The 19063-nt window shown below is 30.7% G+C and overlaps 2 protein-coding genes across 2 annotated transcripts in view; one reads left to right on the top strand and one right to left on the bottom strand.

The window, feature by feature from the left end:
- Window positions 1-451: 451 nt before the first annotated feature.
- LOC121125605 (uncharacterized) lies at window positions 452-8739 on the bottom strand. The gene is made up of 5 exons (XM_071891372.1): window positions 8703-8739; window positions 3718-3936; window positions 691-803; window positions 535-631; window positions 452-459 (listed from the first exon to the last, which is right to left on the bottom strand). The coding sequence occupies exons 1-5, from the start codon at window positions 8737-8739 to the stop codon at window positions 452-454; spliced, it is 474 nt and encodes a 157-aa protein (XP_071747473.1).
- Window positions 8702-19063, top strand: part of LOC121125725 (uncharacterized) — a 114340-nt gene continuing 103978 nt past the window's right edge. The window contains 1 exon segment of the mRNA XM_071891373.1: window positions 8702-8860. Coding sequence (XP_071747474.1) covers window positions 8812-8860 — 49 coding nt within the window. The 5' untranslated portion in view covers window positions 8702-8811.

Below are 19063 nucleotides of genomic sequence, written 5' to 3' on the forward strand. Positions count from 1 at the left end.
CAGATCTTTTCCCTCCTTGACAAGCTTCTGGACCTTGAACACTGGATAGTCCAGTGTCCTTGATTATCTCCTTGACAGACCTACCGGCGCGGAGGAGAGTGGCAACCATGACGTTTGGCTTCGTCATTCAAAGTAAACGACTTTGTTTGATGTGAGTAAGAAAAACAAAAACAAAGCCAAAATATTTACCGAGTTACTTGTGCTGGAATTTTTTATTACCGGCCACGGAGCCTCGAGATATAAGCGTTACAAAATTAGTCCGCGTATTTATGCAACTACCGGTATACCTTAGTTAAATGAAATGCAATCATTATTCAAATAACGGTTACAAAGTAATTCGCAAACGAATTTAAAGTTTCATTTATTAGGGAAAAAATATTCAATAAATCGTATTAAAGAAGTGTAATACAAACACTTGGATGTATTTTCTCTTTCAATAAATTCAAACAACTCACAACACTAGAAAATATGTAAAATAAAAGTTGTGAAATATAATAGCAATAAATAAAATGAAAACATTTATAAAAGTGCTACAATTCCCTGAAGAGGTTGAATGCGATAAAAGCCTCATACTTTGGGGTGTATTACACAAATAACTAGAGCAAAAACACATCCTCACTTCAACATTTACCTAGAATTGAAATAGTTATTTACTCCACGAGACTTTGAGCTTCATGCCTAAATACATACTTTCTGTGTCGTATAATTATGTCGATCTTTTGCTTTTACAAATACTTCTTCTGTATCGCATCCATAGGGATGGAGATAGGGAGACTCTGCACAGCCAAGTACAATTTTCTTTTCTATACGAAAGAGAAGGATAAAAATACGGAAGTTTTATTAGTATTAAATAATCAACGCAACCTTCTACAATGGATGTGGCGCATTTATGTTATTTTTAAACGTTTATCATGTTGAAAAACTGTTTTAATTTTATTCAATTATGTCATAAAACCTAGTGATGTAATATTAGGCTCATTATTCGTCAGCTTTAGTTTATGTTTCTGTATGTCTTGTTATGACTTTAAAACTACATAAAATTTTGAACTATTATTGATGTTAGGACAATTTAACAAACATAGGTGTGCTTTACACCTTTAGAGTGTCTAATTATGTAGTTTTAGTCTATTTTACTCGACTATAAAGCGTTAACTTTCAGATGTGTAGCTTGAAAAGTGTCTTATGTTTCAAAAGATTTCGTAATTTTATTACTAAAATCACCATAGTAACTATTTTTAGAAGGAATTCAAGACAAAACAGAGAAGAATTAAGGGTTTTATCATCAAATAAAATTTATTCCGTCCACGGTCTTATGCAGTACAAGATACTGACTTTTCTGACTTAGGTGCAAGGCGTCTATATAGTTTAGATTTTTTCTCCAAATATTGTGTTACTAGAACGCCATAAAGTTGTATAACAAGTGAATTTACAGGCGTCCCAAAAAAGTATCTGGAAAAAGTAATGAACTTGTTTTTTTTTTTTTCAGATGGTAAATTACATATATGTTGATTCATAGATCTAGAAAACGGGAGGGTAGGAGAACAATTATTAGACACCCCCCTCCCCCCACCCCACCACCAATGAGGGAAACATATCAAAAGTAGATCAATGCCTATAGAATATTAGGACAATTCGACCCCCTAAATTCAAGGAAAACTATGCACAATTTGGACAAAAAGTACTGCTCATTTAGAATACATGTCGCTAGCCACTTTTTTGGGGCCACAAACCCCTGCCTAAATATTTTGAAGCCTCCAAAAAAAAAAAAAAAAAAAAGAGTTTTATCATCCGTACATCCATATAAAACTATCGAAATAAATAACTATATTTAGGTGATGATAATTTTTGGGGCTAAGCAACCCCCCCCCCTTTCCCCTCAATGATGAAAGCTATCAATGCCCCTACATTTGGGTAATATTTGACCATTTTAAAAGAATAGTGTAAATATGAAAATCTGAATAGCCGAAATATGTCGAAATATGAATATGGTCAATATGAAAATTTTCTAAAAAATATGTAAACAAAATTCTAGCCCTAAATATCAGAACAAATTCCCCCCTTCCAACGTCTAATTGCTTAGGGGTTTCAAAAAGTAAAGATTTGAGATTAAAAAAGATATTGCTTGGCAATTTTGCTTTCTTTTTTGTTAATTATTCAATCGATTGTTGTCGTGTTAATAAATCTCTCTGAATAATAAATTCATGCTCGCCTTTCGAGTATTTAAAAATACATAATCATTTATACATATATATATATGTTAACATAATTTTAAAATATTTTCCTTGCAGTGATGCTTTTTAAATTTTAAATGTTCTCCTATTTATTGCAATAATACATTTTCTCTCAACAAATTATATAATAGGGAGCAGATATTAACAATGGTTTTAATACAGTAGTACCCTAGTCTGGCTCCTGCCGTCTCAAAGTGCTATACAAAATGCCCATCCCTACCTATATGTTGTTTGTTGTATAGTTAGACAAGAAAGACAAAAAAAAATTCTCTATCTATATTAGGGGCTTGGCCTTGATTTTCAAAGGAGAAAAGTTGTCAAATGTTATCAAATTTACATATTAAAAAATTGCATTGTCCTTCGAGTTCATTTTTAGGTTACACATCCCGGTCAAGTTATGAAAAAGACAAAAACTCTTCACTTTATTAATATATATTCTAAGAAGACGTTTTTAGTTATTTTGCATAAAATATTTTTAATAGACATTTTTATAATCCAGTGGTTCTTAACCAGGGGTCGATCGAACCCTAGGGGTTCGGTGAGTCATTCTCAAGGGCTCGGCAGAAGTTCAAACACACATGATTTCTGATGACACGCTTCACTTGACCTATTAAAAAGGTTTTGGTTAATATTCTTATGAAACTGGTGGGGTTCAGTACATCCAAGAAGATTAAAAACAGTGTTCTAATCAATAAAAACATTTTTTTCCTTCTCAAATTGACTTATTGAGCAAAAAAAGAGAAAAGTGTTAGAAAAATTTGATGATCCGCGTATAGTATGCATTTTTTTACATTTGTATAAAATACATATTAACATTTTCCAATTTTTTTCTCCCTTTTTGCTCAATAGAGTAGCTTAAAAGAAAAAATTTATTAGCACTTTCTATGATCAATCATAATTAATTAATGCAAAATATTAATGATGTGTTTTAATATTGATTGAGTAAACAAATAACTTTTGTGTTGAAAAGCAAGCTGTTTTATCTATATATCTTATAATGTATTTATTATTATATAAAAATACGAGTACATTCTATTTATATAATATTTTTTTTTTTTTTTTAAATAATTCAACTTATGAATACAACATTTGTCTAGCAAAGCCGACTTGTACTGCTAGCATATATATTATAAACCTTTTATTTATTTATCTTACTTTTGAAGATCTATCTACAAATGATTTTTAAGGACGATATTTATTGAGACTAGTATATTAAAAGTAAGCACCCTTAGGCCAGATGATTAAAAGGTAGGCTTTAAGTATACATTAATGTATTTACTAGTGTTGAGTTTCGGCCTGAAACCGTTAATTTTTTTAACGAATGTGATTCTAATTCAATTTGTTGATAAAATTCAACCTGTACCAATATTTTGTTTCCATATCCGTCAAGAAAAAAGTACTATAAGACCGAACCAAAAAAATTAAAAAAATCGGTCTGAAACCCGTCCTCAACACTAATATTAATCCACTGAGGAAATCCACTCACCATATATTGATCCTCCCTGTTTTAAGGCTCCAATGGATCCAAAGCAATTTTGCACTCCAATAGGGCAAGAACGAACAAAACGAGAGGTGAAAGATCCGAGTTTTTGAAGTTCTTCACATGAATGATTATATATTTTATATCCATATGAACCAGGAACATCATGTTCCGGATGTATATAATCAAATCCACAGGCGTAGCAGTCAATAGATCTGGAACCATCTAAGAAAGGAATATGAAAAGAAGATACTAAGACAAAAAACCCTAGCGTATAAAACCCCAAGGACAATTTGTTCTAGGTAAACTAATGAGTTATCTTTTGCAGAAAAATATTTGTTTATTAATCATATACATAAATGATCATTATATAAACATAACACATTATTATGTGGTTCGATTGGTGTTCTAATCTTTACCATTATAGTACTTTAAATAAATTAAGTAATAAACAAACATGACAACGATTATCTTTGAATAAGTGCACTCAAGGGACTCGAATTTGCGAAGTTGTAGATCTTGGACTACTGTGTTGTGTATTATGTAATGATTATTAATGAATATAAAATATTTTCTACAAAAAGAAATAAAAAATACTAATTAGTTTATTTATAAGGATATAAACAATACCTAATTATCATAATATAATTTTAAATTGAATTAAAATATACAATCTTATTTATCAATCAATTAAATATCATTTTTTGGGCAAATGTCCAAAAACTTTATTCTTCAAAAATGTTTTCTGGAAAGATACCGTTCACAAAAAAGCCTGCTGTTAGATATAAAAAAAAACAACTCCATTTGATATATTTCGTTACTTTTTTATATAATTACTCAAGTATTTTTGCTCTTGTAGAGAATAAACGAAATAGTTTGAGTGTTGAACCCTCTCCACGATAGCTTTACTTTAAAAAAAATCATCATAGGAATGAAAATAACTTACTGACTTCACTTTATAATGATTGAATGTGTATATAAAGATTCAATTAAGAATCGATACAAGGATCAAGTCGTGGTTAACAGCCATTATTAATACTTAATAAATAAAATAATAATTTTAAATCGTGTTTGAGGAAGGATTTCATGGATTAAATAACATAACTTATATTATAAATTTATGATTTAATTACGCCTAAATACAAAATAATTGTAAAATATTCACGTATTTCAAAGAGACTTAACGCTTCACAAAACTATTTCAAATAGTACAGTGAAATATTTTACTGCAACATATGAGGGAAAATGACCCCTTGTAAAGGGTCTTTTATATTTTGGAACGTTTTTGAAGGTGCCATCAGAGAGACGAGACTGGACGGGATCGTTTTTAAGTCGTATATGAAGGACATATACAACTTTATTTCATACTTTAAAAAAAAGATTTTACTTACGAAGCAAGTCTATTAAAATTAGCATGGATAATAGGAAATATCGGCTTGATGAGGGCATTTTCTGTGATTTTTTTCTTTGTCTTATATTAGAGGTATTGTTCAAGGAAAGGAAAAAAGAAATGGAAACTAAAATCAGGAACAACAATATTAAAAAAATATGGAGACATAAAAATAAAATTATTGTCATAGCTACAGCATTTGAAGACAAATATTGCCTTGTTTTCCATAAACAAAAAATATATATAAAATTGGTTTTTGCAAAAATAAGTGTTAGGAAGGAAGAAACAAAAAAAATAAAAATGAAAAGGGATTTTTATTAACTAGTAATTTTGTTACCTTATTAAGACTTTTGCAAATCATGGGTAGTTTTTTTTTTTTTTGGTTTCAGATGGATTCACATTTTGATTTACTGCTTTTTCCTATACTAGCAGTAGGAACCGGATTTCCCGGAGTTATTTGACGTTGTCAAACATACAAATTTTGCTTTACTAAGATAGAAGATTACTTTTGATGAAAATCGTGTGTATTTTAGTAATTAAAAAAAAAATAATTAACATAATTACAAAGAAAATATTTTTAAGTTATTTTCCATAAGTCAATACACAAAAGATAAGTGGGAATTAATTATTTTGAGCAATATTTATACATAATTAGCAAAAAAGAAAAAAAAACCATATCACCAACCATTTTTCCTTTTTTGACCTCAAAACCGTCATGTTTTTCCACTTTTTGCAACCCCAAAACAATACACTATAAGAGTATTTGCCCCTCATTTGGTGGGGAGGGTGTAAGTGTCCACCTGTTCTCCTGTCTCCTAGCCCTATGAACAAACACATAAGTATATGTAATTGCCCATGTTAAAAACAAAATAAATAATTTCACTTAGTATATGCTTCTGCTTGTTCATGTTCAAACCATGTCGCTTGAGGGCGCCTGTCAAATCAGTTTTTGTACAGCGTCATTTTGCGTTTTTGTAACACAATATTTTGAGCCAAATCTTAACCATATAGACGCACTAGCGCTTGAGGTGGATTACTGCATAAAGTACAGATGAAAATTTAGTGTATTTTGGGCATTTAAAACAAAACAATATGATAATCAACTTGGTTACCCTGACAATTTGAAGAATTTTTGTTCAAGAGATTAGTTTTGTTGAGAATAGGATACTGGTTAAATATATATATATATATATTAAGGGAGCGGGGATCAAATTGTCGCCGAAATATTTTTCTACAAAAAACAACACAAAATATACATTTTTTAACTTTTTTATTGAAAATTAAAGCCCTGACGAGCATATAGGTATAGAGTAGCCATTCATTCGATATAATCACCTTTGGCATCAATAACGGCCTCAATACGGCCTCTGAACCGTCCGCAGGCTCTTCTGACCATCTCATTGTCCATGTTGCCGAATACCTCCTTGATGGAGTCCATCAGGTTGACCTTGGTGCTATGGAGATGTCTGTTGGTATGTCTCTCGGCATAGACCCAGACAAAATAGTCCAAAGGATTAAGGTCGGGAGAGTTAGGAGGCCACAAATCCTTGGTTACGACGTCATAACAGTTCTCGGTTAACTACTGCATGGAGATTTTGAACACATGGCAGGGTATAGTCCCTTATTGTTTTCTCATGGCAGCCCAGATCCCTCGCCATGGCCTTCATGGACCTGGTAGGGTCATCCTCAACCATCTTCTTCACCTTGTTGACAAAATAGGTATCCCTGACCTTCCTGTCGGCGCCCTCCTCCTTGGGTGCCCTCTTTATGATAGCATCAACATCCCAGGTGTCCTCTAGCTTCTTAGAGATACGCTGAACAGTCCGTAAATTCACTCCTAAGGTTGAAACAATCATTAAATTGGAAATTTCACCTCCATTATTAACCAATGCCATGACTACGGCGGACTTCGAAAGCTCCTCGTTCCCCTTATAGCTCTTTATCTCCTCATATGATGACGGCATGATTATAACTAAACTACGTATCGCCAGCTGACAAGAATATCTTTCCTATTTGGTAACCGGTTTTTTATTTGATAATGTCGTCTTCAAGTTATCAAGGTTTAAAGTAGGGGACAATTTGATCCCCGCTCCCTGTATATATACAAAAAAAAAAAAAAAGGTGTTGAAAATTGATTTTTAAATTAATTTCGTTAATATTTTTAAATAGTGATTCTATAAATAATTCTATTAGATAAAGTATGATTGGAGGTATGCTTTTAATTAATAACGTGCATTTTATGTGAATAAATTTAGGCTTACAAAAAAAACATAAATGCTTGAAGAAGAGAGGAGCTCCTCCATCAGCTGTCCCAAGTTAGGAAGTAGAGAAGGAGAAAAGAATACACAAGAACAGGAGCAAGAATTACTTCGATATCGATCCTCAACTCTACTCTGAGTCGTCCAAGAAGGACTTACAATGATAACTCCGTAATAAATCCGCAATGTTTCCCAGACGAATCAGGTTTTGAGTATCATTGAAACTAGTAGAGAAGGAAGTTCACTACTCAGGAGTTAAATAATAACGACAGAAGCTGAGTAAAAGAGAATTGCTTCCTCAGATCACCAATTCCAAAAAAACAAAACAAAAAACAAAAAAACAGACCAGCTAATAAATACAGGCGATTTACATTACTTAATATAACTACCCAACATATTCTCCGTGTTCCTTTCCCTTTTCATGATTATATTCAAAAGTAGCTACCCACTCAATATCTAAAGCAACTCTTTTCTTAAAAATATAAATTGAACAAATCATATCTTGTGAAAGCCCAAACTCATGTTATTTAGATTATTTCAAAATAAGGATTTCAGTTGATGTTCCTTACAAGTATTTTTAGAATTTTAATTGATATTTTCGAGGTCAAAATGGAGAAAAACCATAGTTTACCCTACACAACTTGAATGACGTAATTCTATCAATTCCTTTTAAATACATTTTATTTTAAGAGTTTATATTTAACAGAGTTGATTCACCGCTCGATAAAAAGGAGGTCCACGAACGGAAGGCTAATAAAGTGAAAAAAATGAGCAATTAATTATATCCTATATACTATTTTTCAATGATGTTATATTAAATTAGCAAAAGACGAGCAAACGGCTATAACTAAAAACTTTGTATATATTTTTTTCTCTGTTTAATGATCTAATAATTATATAAGTATATTTGCAATTGTATCCATAAAGCACCTTTGAGTCATAAAATTGTCCAGCTCCTTAGATCAAGGATTTCAAAACTTATGTATCTGCAAATATTATAGGGTTAAAATACCAAAAAAATCCGCTCATAATATTAAAAAATTGATTAATATGAAAGAACCAAAAATCGCCGTCATACTTTATCATATTAATAGTGGGAAATAAAAGAAAAGGAAAAGAGACAAAAATAAGTGGAGAGCATCCCCAGTTTTCTTTTCTTTTTTCGTCATCTACGAAGAATGTGAAAGGAAGGGGGAATAAGAAGAGAAAATTCAACCAGACTCATCTTTCCACATTCCCAAATGAAAGAAAAAAATATAAGCGCTTTCATCGCAGGCCCGCAACCACGCACAAGGAAAAAAAAAAAGCAAAATGGTTAGTAGTCCTTTTACCGCTAAAAAAACCTGCATTCCTTGAATTGGATCCTTCTTCAAGTGACATAATGGATGTCCAATAATACTGTGGCTGGTCATAAGGGAAGTGCTTTCATTTAAATATACCATTGGTGTGAGGATGTTGAAGCTTCGTTGTTGGATCGTTTTCATGATTGTTTGGTTTGACGGTAAGGGACTTACTACTGTTTTTGTAATGCAATATAGATCCACAATTTACATATATATATATATTATGTGAATACTGTTTGAAATAGATGGGAAATGAGGATCGATTAAGATACTTTACGCATTCATAAAAACATACACAGAAAGAAAGAAAAGGAAAATCCAGGGATTCAAGTAAATTAACCCATATTTTGAAGGGATTTAAATGCAATATTTGAACGAATCCCTTCCTCTCCCTCTCGTATAAATGTATACACGATAGGAAATCCATACGGGATTGACATGTAATAGTGTTAGTTTCGACTATTACTCAAAACTTGAAAATAACTCCACTTTACAGCTATAATTCCACAATTTTCTACAAGTTAGGCTCTAGAGGTACCGAAATCATGTGACCCATTGGTTCCCCCACTTTTTAGGACTTTGATAGTTTTAGCAATACACATTTTAGCCAAAAACTAAAATGTCCTAACTTTCCAGGAATTTTTATCAATTTGATCTGTTATAAAAATTAGATATTCGTTCAAATTTGATCCCTTCCAAAAAAAATTAACTCTCATATATTTTTATTTATGTTGACTTTATATTTCAATGCACATACTAAAAGTAAATTATATATTTCGTTTTGCCCTAAAAATATCAAAATTGATTAATTTGTGTGTTATAAAAAGGATTATTCCTTCAAGTTTTATCTCGATCTAAAAAAAATATATGTAATTTGTCGAATTTTTCCGTTTACAAAATAAAAATAACATTTTTTCAACCCCCTCCAAAAGCCTCTGATGACGTCATATAATTTGCCCTCTTCCCTCATTCTTGAAAATGTGTACCAGCGATGGTGAAATGATCAATACTAGAAATATCATGGAATGATGTTGCTCAATGGACAATCTGCTTGGCCAAAATGATTATTTTTAACTCAATGTGCGTAAATTTAACTCCCGGTTGTTTGTAGAAATGGAAATATACTATATCTGAATGGACTTTCATGATATTTCACAGGTCAAATTGATTAACTATAATACTATAATGTGTACCCATACTCTATCAATTCAATTCAACCCCATCTGATTAATTTTAAGAACATAATTAAATATTAAAGATTTACCTCATTTTCAGTAGTTGTTTCAACAACTATTTTGAATTTAATGATTACAAGATCTATTCAAATGGAGTCACAGTGAAGGAAGTGTTAGAGCAAGCACTGAATTACTTATTGGTTCAGACAACTTCGGTGCTAAAAGTATTTTCTACTGCTGGGAAATTATATGAAAACAAGAAATATAATTTGCCGACGCTAATAACTAGCAATGTAAATCGTGTGGCCTGTTTTTTTAGAATTGGTAATCGGATGAATGAAATTTCATTTCCTTTTTTTAAAATTCCGTATTAGTGAACTTCTTTTCCATAATAGATTCATTTATTTTCAAAACCTGATGGTACATTCGTCTTTCCACATAAAAGACGGAGAGGATTTGTTGATGAGTTATAACCCTTGGTGGACTCAGAGTAGAATTGGGATCGACATTGGAGTCATTCTTGCCAAGTTCGCTGTTTATTTTCTTCTTCACCTACTCCCTTGTCAGTGATGTTTGTAGCTGATCTCTTACAATGTATTCTTCAAATTGTCAGAGATACCATTTGGATTTTCGGTTCCTTTTTTGTCAACATGCCTATTTACCCACGATTTTCATCACTATCATGTCAATCTAAATTAATATAATTTAGGCTTAGCTGTGAATTTTAAAAATACAACTTTTTTGAAATAATTTCCTATTATGAAGTACTAAAGATTTTACGTATTTTTTTAGAAGACTTAATCATAAAAAAAATAAAATAATAATACAAAGGTTCAAAGTATCTTAAACAAAATATCATCCACGAGTGCAATATTACCTCATAATTATGCCCAAATTATTGATAAATGTATAAGGATATGTTGTTTCCTTTCTTTTTAGTTTTGAGTTTACCTTCAATATATATAAAATTTATGATACAATTAATTAATTTATAATTCTACTTGGGTACAAAAATAAAACATATTGTATTTGTTGAACTTTGAAATTTTCAACGTTCTGAAGCCGAAAGGCACATATTTATTCTACACTTTCAGTAGTACCAGCATTTTCGGAGTAATTAGGGGTCGGTTAGAAAACCAATTTGGCCTAAATGATATAAAGATAACTCCCTAAGAAATCCTCAGTATTTATTACCGTTTTTTATGAGCACACTCCCACGTAACTTCAGGATACTTAAACCAATTCATATGTATTTTTGCCTCAGGAATGAAGGAATAATAAAAAAATGTTTCAGAAAAAAAAAAAAAAAAAAGGCTCATGAGTACTTTCAATCTTTAAAGAGCTTACTAATAAAAACAACAGTTATTTTAAGATACCAACGTTTATATTTGATTCAAATATTTAACATAAACTGCAAATGCACGTGAATTGGATTAATATACATCGCAAAAACCAACAACAACAGTGCCCTTACTATGCGTGCACACGCCTGCAATATTTCATTAATGCGACAATGCTATATTTTACATCAAAGATATGGTACTGAGGAATTTGCCCCTATTTTGTATACATATTTGTTTGTTCCATCCCCCTCCTAATGGAGTACCTTCAACTCTGAGTAATATTATTGCAATATAATAGGATCCAGGAGGAGGGAGAATAAATACCTTAGGGCCTCTTAAAATATTTTGATGCTGGTTTTTAAGGATTCAGGGGTACCCTGAACAACCCAAAGATTTAGAACTATTTTTTTGATATTAGAGGGTTATTTGGATGTATGTGATGTTTTGGCGTTTGTTTTTAACTACCACCTGGACCCCAGTTAACTGAAGGGCTTTGAACTAGTTTGTAGTGTTAGAGAAGGGTTCCTTGAATGTATTCGCCGTGGTTTTACCAATCCCACTCTACCCCCGGGTAAATCCGAGGGCAGAGAGTATTCAAGCATATTTAAGAGTCCTAAACTATTTATTCCCCCTTTCTCCTATATTGCAATATTATTACTCACACTTGAAGGTACACCCTTGGGAGATGGAACAAGCAAATATGTTTAGGTATATTTGTCATAAATAATATCAAGCGAATTTATAATCTGTTATTATATATCATGAAGTTTGAGCAAAATACGGGCAGTTTTTGAAAAGAAAAAGTAAAAACGATTGAGAATCTGCTCTGTATTATTTTTTGTTCACTATTTAGTCAGTCGTTGATGCGTTAGCATCTCTCTCTGAAGAAGAATTCTCGCCTATCCTTGGTGTAAATTGATTCAAAAGTACATAGTAATGTAAATATATATGAATTTAAATGTAATTATGATATTTTCCATGTACTAATGCTATTCTAAATGAAAAAGGTTGGTTCTCTTTTCTACAGGAGCAATTCATTTTCTCTTCCCAAAATCACATCAGCTGATAGTAACAATGGTTTATATTCAGTAATACCATATGTCTCACTCCCCCTCCTCCTTGTTCTCTTAATAGTTTGTCATCTTAAATACACAAAAATAAACTTTTGAATCTTCCTTCTCCTACGCCAACTGCTGTACAGTTTTTTCTGGTAGTAACATTTTTGTACAGCACTCTACTATTAAAAATTAGAAGTGAAGAAAAGAGTGTAGTAACCAGTTGATTCGTCTGGGATTGTGGCAAATCTTATAAAAGGCGGTCGAACTGATTCCAATCAGCATTAATGGAAGTTCAACCTTTTCAATTAAGCCAAATAGTGTCATTGTATGAATACCTAATTTGACAAAGTGTATTAATACTTTGGTAATATTTCAGAGTACCTACGCCCCATAAGCATTCTATTGAAGCATTAGATAAAACCCTTCAAGATATAACGCAGGATATTAATTCATTTGAAGGTAAAGTAATTTCATTTTGTGGTGACAAATACTTTCAGTTGTTTAAAGAGGCACAAGAGATCCCTTGTCCTTTAACCCCCGACCAACTACTCCCTGATCCTTTCACCCCCCTCCTTTTCAATTTTTAATTGAGAAGTACAGTTATTATTGATAGAAGGCCAAAGCAAAAAATGAATGTCAGGGTTTTTTGGGGCGGTTGTTGAGAAATAATACTTTCTAGCTCGAATTGGAAAGTAATTATAAGTACTTACTTAGCCTGATTGTTTAACGATAACCAGGATATATAGGATACAATAAATATTTATAATAATGTCTAATCTAATTTCTTTAATCACATGACAAAAAGTTGGTAAAACATTGAGTTTTAGTAAGTTATTTATACGATGAATTTAGGGATTTATTATATTGAACGAGTATACATATGATGTCTCCTTAAATATGGTGAAATAGAGTCATGCATATCCAAAATAAATAGGTTAATGATATCTAATTTTAAATATATGTATTTCAACATCACAAACATCAAATAAAATCATCCAAAATCTTTTCAAGTAATATCAACGGTATATTTGTAATGGAAAAATTAAAAATACCGACTTAGATGCAATTAATGATTATCTCATATTTGATGAGATATATTAATTAATAATAATACGTATGACTAATTATTATGTCATTAAGTTAAATCAAGGACTCCTTGGTTAAATTAATAATTTGGTTTGTATGGTTTTTTAAAGGGTTGAATATATGTATGGTCGTATAGTTGCTTTTTATTGTAATAGGGGGTGAAATGCTGGGGATCGATGGCCTGGGGGGTGAAAGGCTTGGGGGTAAAAGGAGGTAATTGGTGGAGAATTAAAGGACCGGGGGTAGTTTGTCGGGGAGTAAGAACCCTACAACCCATGAGAACATGTAGTTGGTGCATGTATTGAGTGATCTTTACTTTGTTCTGAATTTTTGACAAGGCAAGTTAGGCGTAGGTTATTTTAGTAATATTGGCTTGAATAGGGGCTTAACATTATTGAACAAAGGTTATTATAATATATTGTAATAAAATAATATTTTTATTTATAATTAAAAAAAGAAAAATAGACAAAAATAAATATATTAATGATAAATTTGGTTTATCAACATACTGAGATGATTTTTATGTAGAAATCTGTTAACTATTTGAATTACCCAACTTTAGAGATTTGTATCTTGACATCTTCACTTTTAAAGTGGGGTTCATGTCTGAGTGTAAATTTGTTTGGTCAACTTCAAGGCAAGTGCAACTGTGAGTGTATTGCCGTAAACTATATCAATTCAGGAGTAATTCTGACGAACATTAACTTTTTTTATAAATCAAACACAGGAAAATACCACGCATTTTCTGGGTCTTATTGATTAATATATTTTGTTTTTTTAAATTATTGTTCTGGAATAAATCAGATACTTTTACATTTGATAGAAATAGACAAACATAAATTAAAATAACATTATTTATTTGAATTTTTAAACTATTTTATCCACAAAAACATGTTCTATACTCCACTAGTATTTTGTGTCCAAATGTGCCCCCTTCATGCGCCTGTGGAACGGACAGGCTCATACTAGTAAGATGCACAAAATTATACGTTCAAAGTTGTTGCTTTTCTATATTTTCCCTCATGATTGTTGTATTATTAACTTACCATTTAAAAATATCTAGTTTATTCTTCAAAAAAACATCCAATTCCAATTCTTTTTTGATGAGGTAAACTATGCGAGTCTAAGAAGCCTCAAGTTTTGTCTATTGATACATTTATAAATAAAACCAATCACTAAGTTTTTGATTGTTATAGGCCAATGATTACAAATATAGGTATTTGTTTTTTGATTTAAAAGTAAAATCATTCACTGATAGAATTCATGACTTAAATATAGATATATTATACAGGGTGGGAATTTTAAATCCAGAATGTTTAAGGATGATGTGTTTTTTTGCCATTTATTTCCAAAAATTAATTGAGCTATTCGCAAATCTTTTGTGCTTACATGTATGGATTGGTACTAAAAAAACAGCCCTGGATAAAATTCCCATGGAGGATAATTACCGGTTAAGAAAATGACCAGTTTGGAAAATTAACCGTATTTTGTTCAAACTTCATGATCAATATTAACAAATTATACATTTGCTTGATATTATTTATTACGAATATCTAAGCATATTTATTCTGTCCATCCCCCAAGGAGGTGCCTTTAAGTGTGAGTAATATTATTGCAATACAATTTCCTTGCAATTTTTTAAATTTAATCCCATATTTCTAAGAAGTAGATAGAGATAATTGGTTAAGAGGGGGATAAATAGCTTAGGGCCTCTTAAAATATGGTTGAATGCCCTCCACCCTGGGATTAACCCAGGGATATAAGGGATTGCTAAAAACCACTGCTAATTAATCAAATACATACATCCAAGTAACCCCTCTACTACCAAAAAATAGTTCAACCCTCTGGATTGCGCAGGGTACTTGGGGGTACCCCTGGATCCTTAAAAACCATCACTAATTCATAAAAAAGACAAAACCTCTAGTACCAAAAAATAGTTTAAGCCCTCGGTTTGCAAATTAAAAAGCGCATTTTTTCTGTATTTGACGTCATTTAACTCCTTTTCTAATGGATGCTATTATATTTGTATATCAATAGTCATATCAATTTTTTGGCTTTCATTTTGTAATTTATAATGTGTTATTATTCATCAGCAAGTTCGAACAAAATACGGGCAATTTTCTCCCGGACAATTTTCCTAACTGGCAATCTTCCAAGGGCAATTTCCAGGACAGTTTTACGGTATGGATCCATATTGAAGTCAATAAGTTAAATCTGACATAGCCCTTAATCAGGAACTCCTTATCCATGTTGGACAATGCCACAAGAATGGAAAGCCCCAAGGTGTCAACAATATTATGTACATGGCTATTGGATCTTTCCCCATACATTGTAGTATAAAGAGCTCGGATCCGGCCAGCTAGGAGGCCACATTTTCTTTGCCCAAAAATAGAAGGTCTTAAAAATGTTGGTTTTTCTAGAATAAATCCGGTTTCAATTACCCAATTTCGATAAATCTCGCCAATTTCAAATTGTAGCATGACACCGGATCTGCATCCATCAATTTAAGCTCGCTTGCATCATTATCTATGGAGTAATTGGCGCCCTGGGTCGTGCGCCCGACACAGATTCACACAATAATGACTGCATGGTGTTTGTATTCGGAGGACATCTCAAGGATTTTGTATTTTTCCTTATACCGTTTTGGTAGTTGAATCGGATGAGATCACTATCCTAAACGTAGATTCCAGACTTTTCTAGATATTGAAGTTAAAGCTTGTTCTGGATTTTAAATCCCCACCTTGAATACTAATATGTTATTCGTATCTAATACAATTAAGGAATCATTTGAATAATTGAACCTCTACAAATTTGAAACTTTATTTTAAACCCTTCAATGCATTGTATCCCAAATATAGTATATACCAAATTTGGACTAATTATGTCCTAAGTACACAAAATAATAACTAAGCATAAGTATGTCTTAACGAAAGTACCTGGTTAATTTTAATCCTATGGAATAAATCTTTCCTTATTAACACAGTGGATCAATTATGAAGTTATTAGCATTTAATAGTTAAAATTTTTTCACCTACAAATTAAAATTTATGCATTGAATAGGTGAAGTGAATAAATTTTTATTTGGTATGAATGTATTTTTTAATCTAATCTATATTAAAAAGAGGTTTAAGGTCATCCATCCTTTTTTAAAATGATAAAGTAATTCTACCAAATAACGGATAAAAGTGGAGTTAATTTTTTATTTAGGTCCCCTTTATCCGGGAATTTTTGTCTGGGATAATTTTTTCCTCGGAAGGTTTTGTCATGTTGTTTTAGGGGATTTTGTTCATATAAATGTAGAACCTTGGGTTATATAAGCTTCACCATATAAGTGTTTAAAAAAATCCTTAGTATATTAACTATCCAACAAAATGTGGGTAATTACAGGATCCTCATGACAAATATCCTGTAATTCAAAATTCTTATTCCCTAGTTGTTAATATAGTTACTATATATAGTATCTATGAGAATTACATCATTTACAGTTATACATAAGTAGAGTTGCCATGTTTGTAAGGAAAAAACTAACTTTAAAAAATAGAAAAGGAAAAAAGGTTTTTGCTTGTTGTTTTTTTCATCGTTTTTGTTCAATATTTAATAGGTCGTCGCCGTGTTAACTTCTTCTTCTTCTGAAGTAAGCATTCTCGTTCATCTTTGCGGTAAATTGTTTAAAAATGTGTAATAAAATAAATATATATAAATACAATTTTTTACTTGCACAATTGCTAATATAAATTTAGAAGATTCTCCTCTTTAAAGTAGTAATTGATTATCTGTTATTGAATATTTAATAAATAAAATTATCAAAAATAAAAATCGAGTGTTTTTTATAAAAGATCAATTAAAATAAATCTTTTTGACATTTCAGACTCTTGTTGATAAAATGATTTTAAAATTAGGATATATTTTTCTGTATGTTTTTAATATAAATAGAAATACAAGGTCAATCCAGGTCAAGGTCAATTATTAAAAGCTAATAACTAATCCATCATGTAATCAGGCTTGCCATAATTTTCAATTTGATGTTCCACCTGTTCGGCAAAACAGACAGATGTTGACGTCAAAGAGTATAACAGCAGTACTCTAATAGTAACAGTTATACTCTATGACGTCACTATTTCAAAGCATGGTGGAAGTGAAAACATTAGTCGGCAGTGCGTTATGGTATAACCTTGTATTTTTATTAATCTTCCAAATTCTCTATTTTTAGTATGTTAATTGATACTTACCAATGTATAACGTATGGAATATTTAATAAAATGTTACATAATTTAAATAATTAAAGTAATTATTTTAATCTTTCGACTGTTATACAGTTCATTAAGTGCATTATAAAAAGGGCGTTCACTAACGGAAGATCAATGACAATACAGTTGTACATTTTTAGAATACATAACAAGTATCGGAAAGTATCGAAATACTTTTCTCTACTTTGATATTGGTTAAATATCATGACACCTTTAGTGCATAATCTACTGGGTGTTTGAAAAATTTCAAAAATCCATAGCTATTCACAAAATAATATTTTTTTTGGCAACAAAATCAAAATCCATTGTTATTCACCAAAAACTAATTTTTGGGAAACAAGTTTCAATAAGCCATCGCTTTTCTCAAAAAATTATTTATGATAAAAAATCCAGAGCTATTCACAGAAAATGATTTTTTTTTTTCAAAAAACCATAGTTATTCTCAAAAAAATTCAAAAATTTAGAGCTGTTAAAAAAAAAAGGATATTTATTGTCAAAAAATACTAAAATTTGATTTCTAATATAAATATTTAATTTTTCAGCGAGAAAAATTTCAAAAACTTATAACTATTACCGCAAAATTAAATTTTTTAGAATTTTTTTTCATAAATCTTTTGTTATTCTCAACAACAAAAATTTTTTGGAAAAAATTGCAAAAATTCAGAGCTGTTCAGAATAAAAAAATGAAATTTTTTTGAACACAAATTTCTAAAATTAAATTTCAAATATAAAATTTTTGAAAAAAATAATTTTATAAAATTTTTTGAATTTTTTTTTCAAATATTTTAATTTTGCGGAGAAAAATATCAAAAATCTATAGCTATTCACAGACAACTAAATTTTCTTTTTAGAAAATTACATTTTCTAATAAGAATAAAAAAAAATCCTTCATTAGGAGACGCCTCTGATGATAATCACAAAAAATGCCATAGTCATGATTGTATATATATAAATATATATAGTATAAACTTAGAGGTTCCATAACCACAATGATATTAGGTATACAAACATTAGGTATACAATTTTCTTATAAACAAGTTTATGGTTCTAATTAAAAGTTATTTTATGCATTAAAATATGTATAATATATATACAGGACAAAAATTCGAGGAAATATGATTTTTCCAATACATAAATAATTACCTAATTAAAAAAAAAATGGCCTTGGTTTGGAGCAATTGGTTCCTGATAATTTTACCTCAAGAAAAATGTCTTTTATAGCATAAAATTCCAGCTTTTGGGGACTTCAAGGAACAACATTTTATTTACTATCAATAGCCTGTATCTGCGTAATATATACCTATAAATGTATTTTCGCTATCGCTCAATTCCTCTAAACCATGGTGATATGTAATAACTTTGAAACCATTAAAAATGTCCAATTTATGAAGGATTTTTTTTTATGAAAATCAATGACTATTGAAAAAGAGATATCCTGCAGAAACATGGAAT

The sequence above is a fragment of the Lepeophtheirus salmonis genome, chromosome 10 (genome assembly GCF_016086655.4).
Source record: "Lepeophtheirus salmonis chromosome 10, UVic_Lsal_1.4, whole genome shotgun sequence".
Lineage (NCBI taxonomy): Eukaryota > Metazoa > Arthropoda > Copepoda > Siphonostomatoida > Caligidae > Lepeophtheirus > Lepeophtheirus salmonis.

What these genes read in the sequence shown, in the direction of transcription:
- LOC121125605 (XM_071891372.1), bottom strand. Translation starts at nt 8,739, where the DNA reads ATGTCACTTGAAGAAGGATCCAATTCAAGGAATGCAG. An exon ending in ATCCAATTCAAGGAATGCAG is followed by an intron (nt 3,937 to 8,702) that starts GTTTTTTTAGCG and finishes TTCCTTTCTTAG; the next exon opens with ATGGTTCCAGATCTATTGAC. An exon ending in ACAGGGAGGATCAATATATG is followed by an intron (nt 804 to 3,717) that starts GTGAGTGGATTT and finishes TCTTTCGTATAG; the next exon opens with AAAAGAAAATTGTACTTGGC.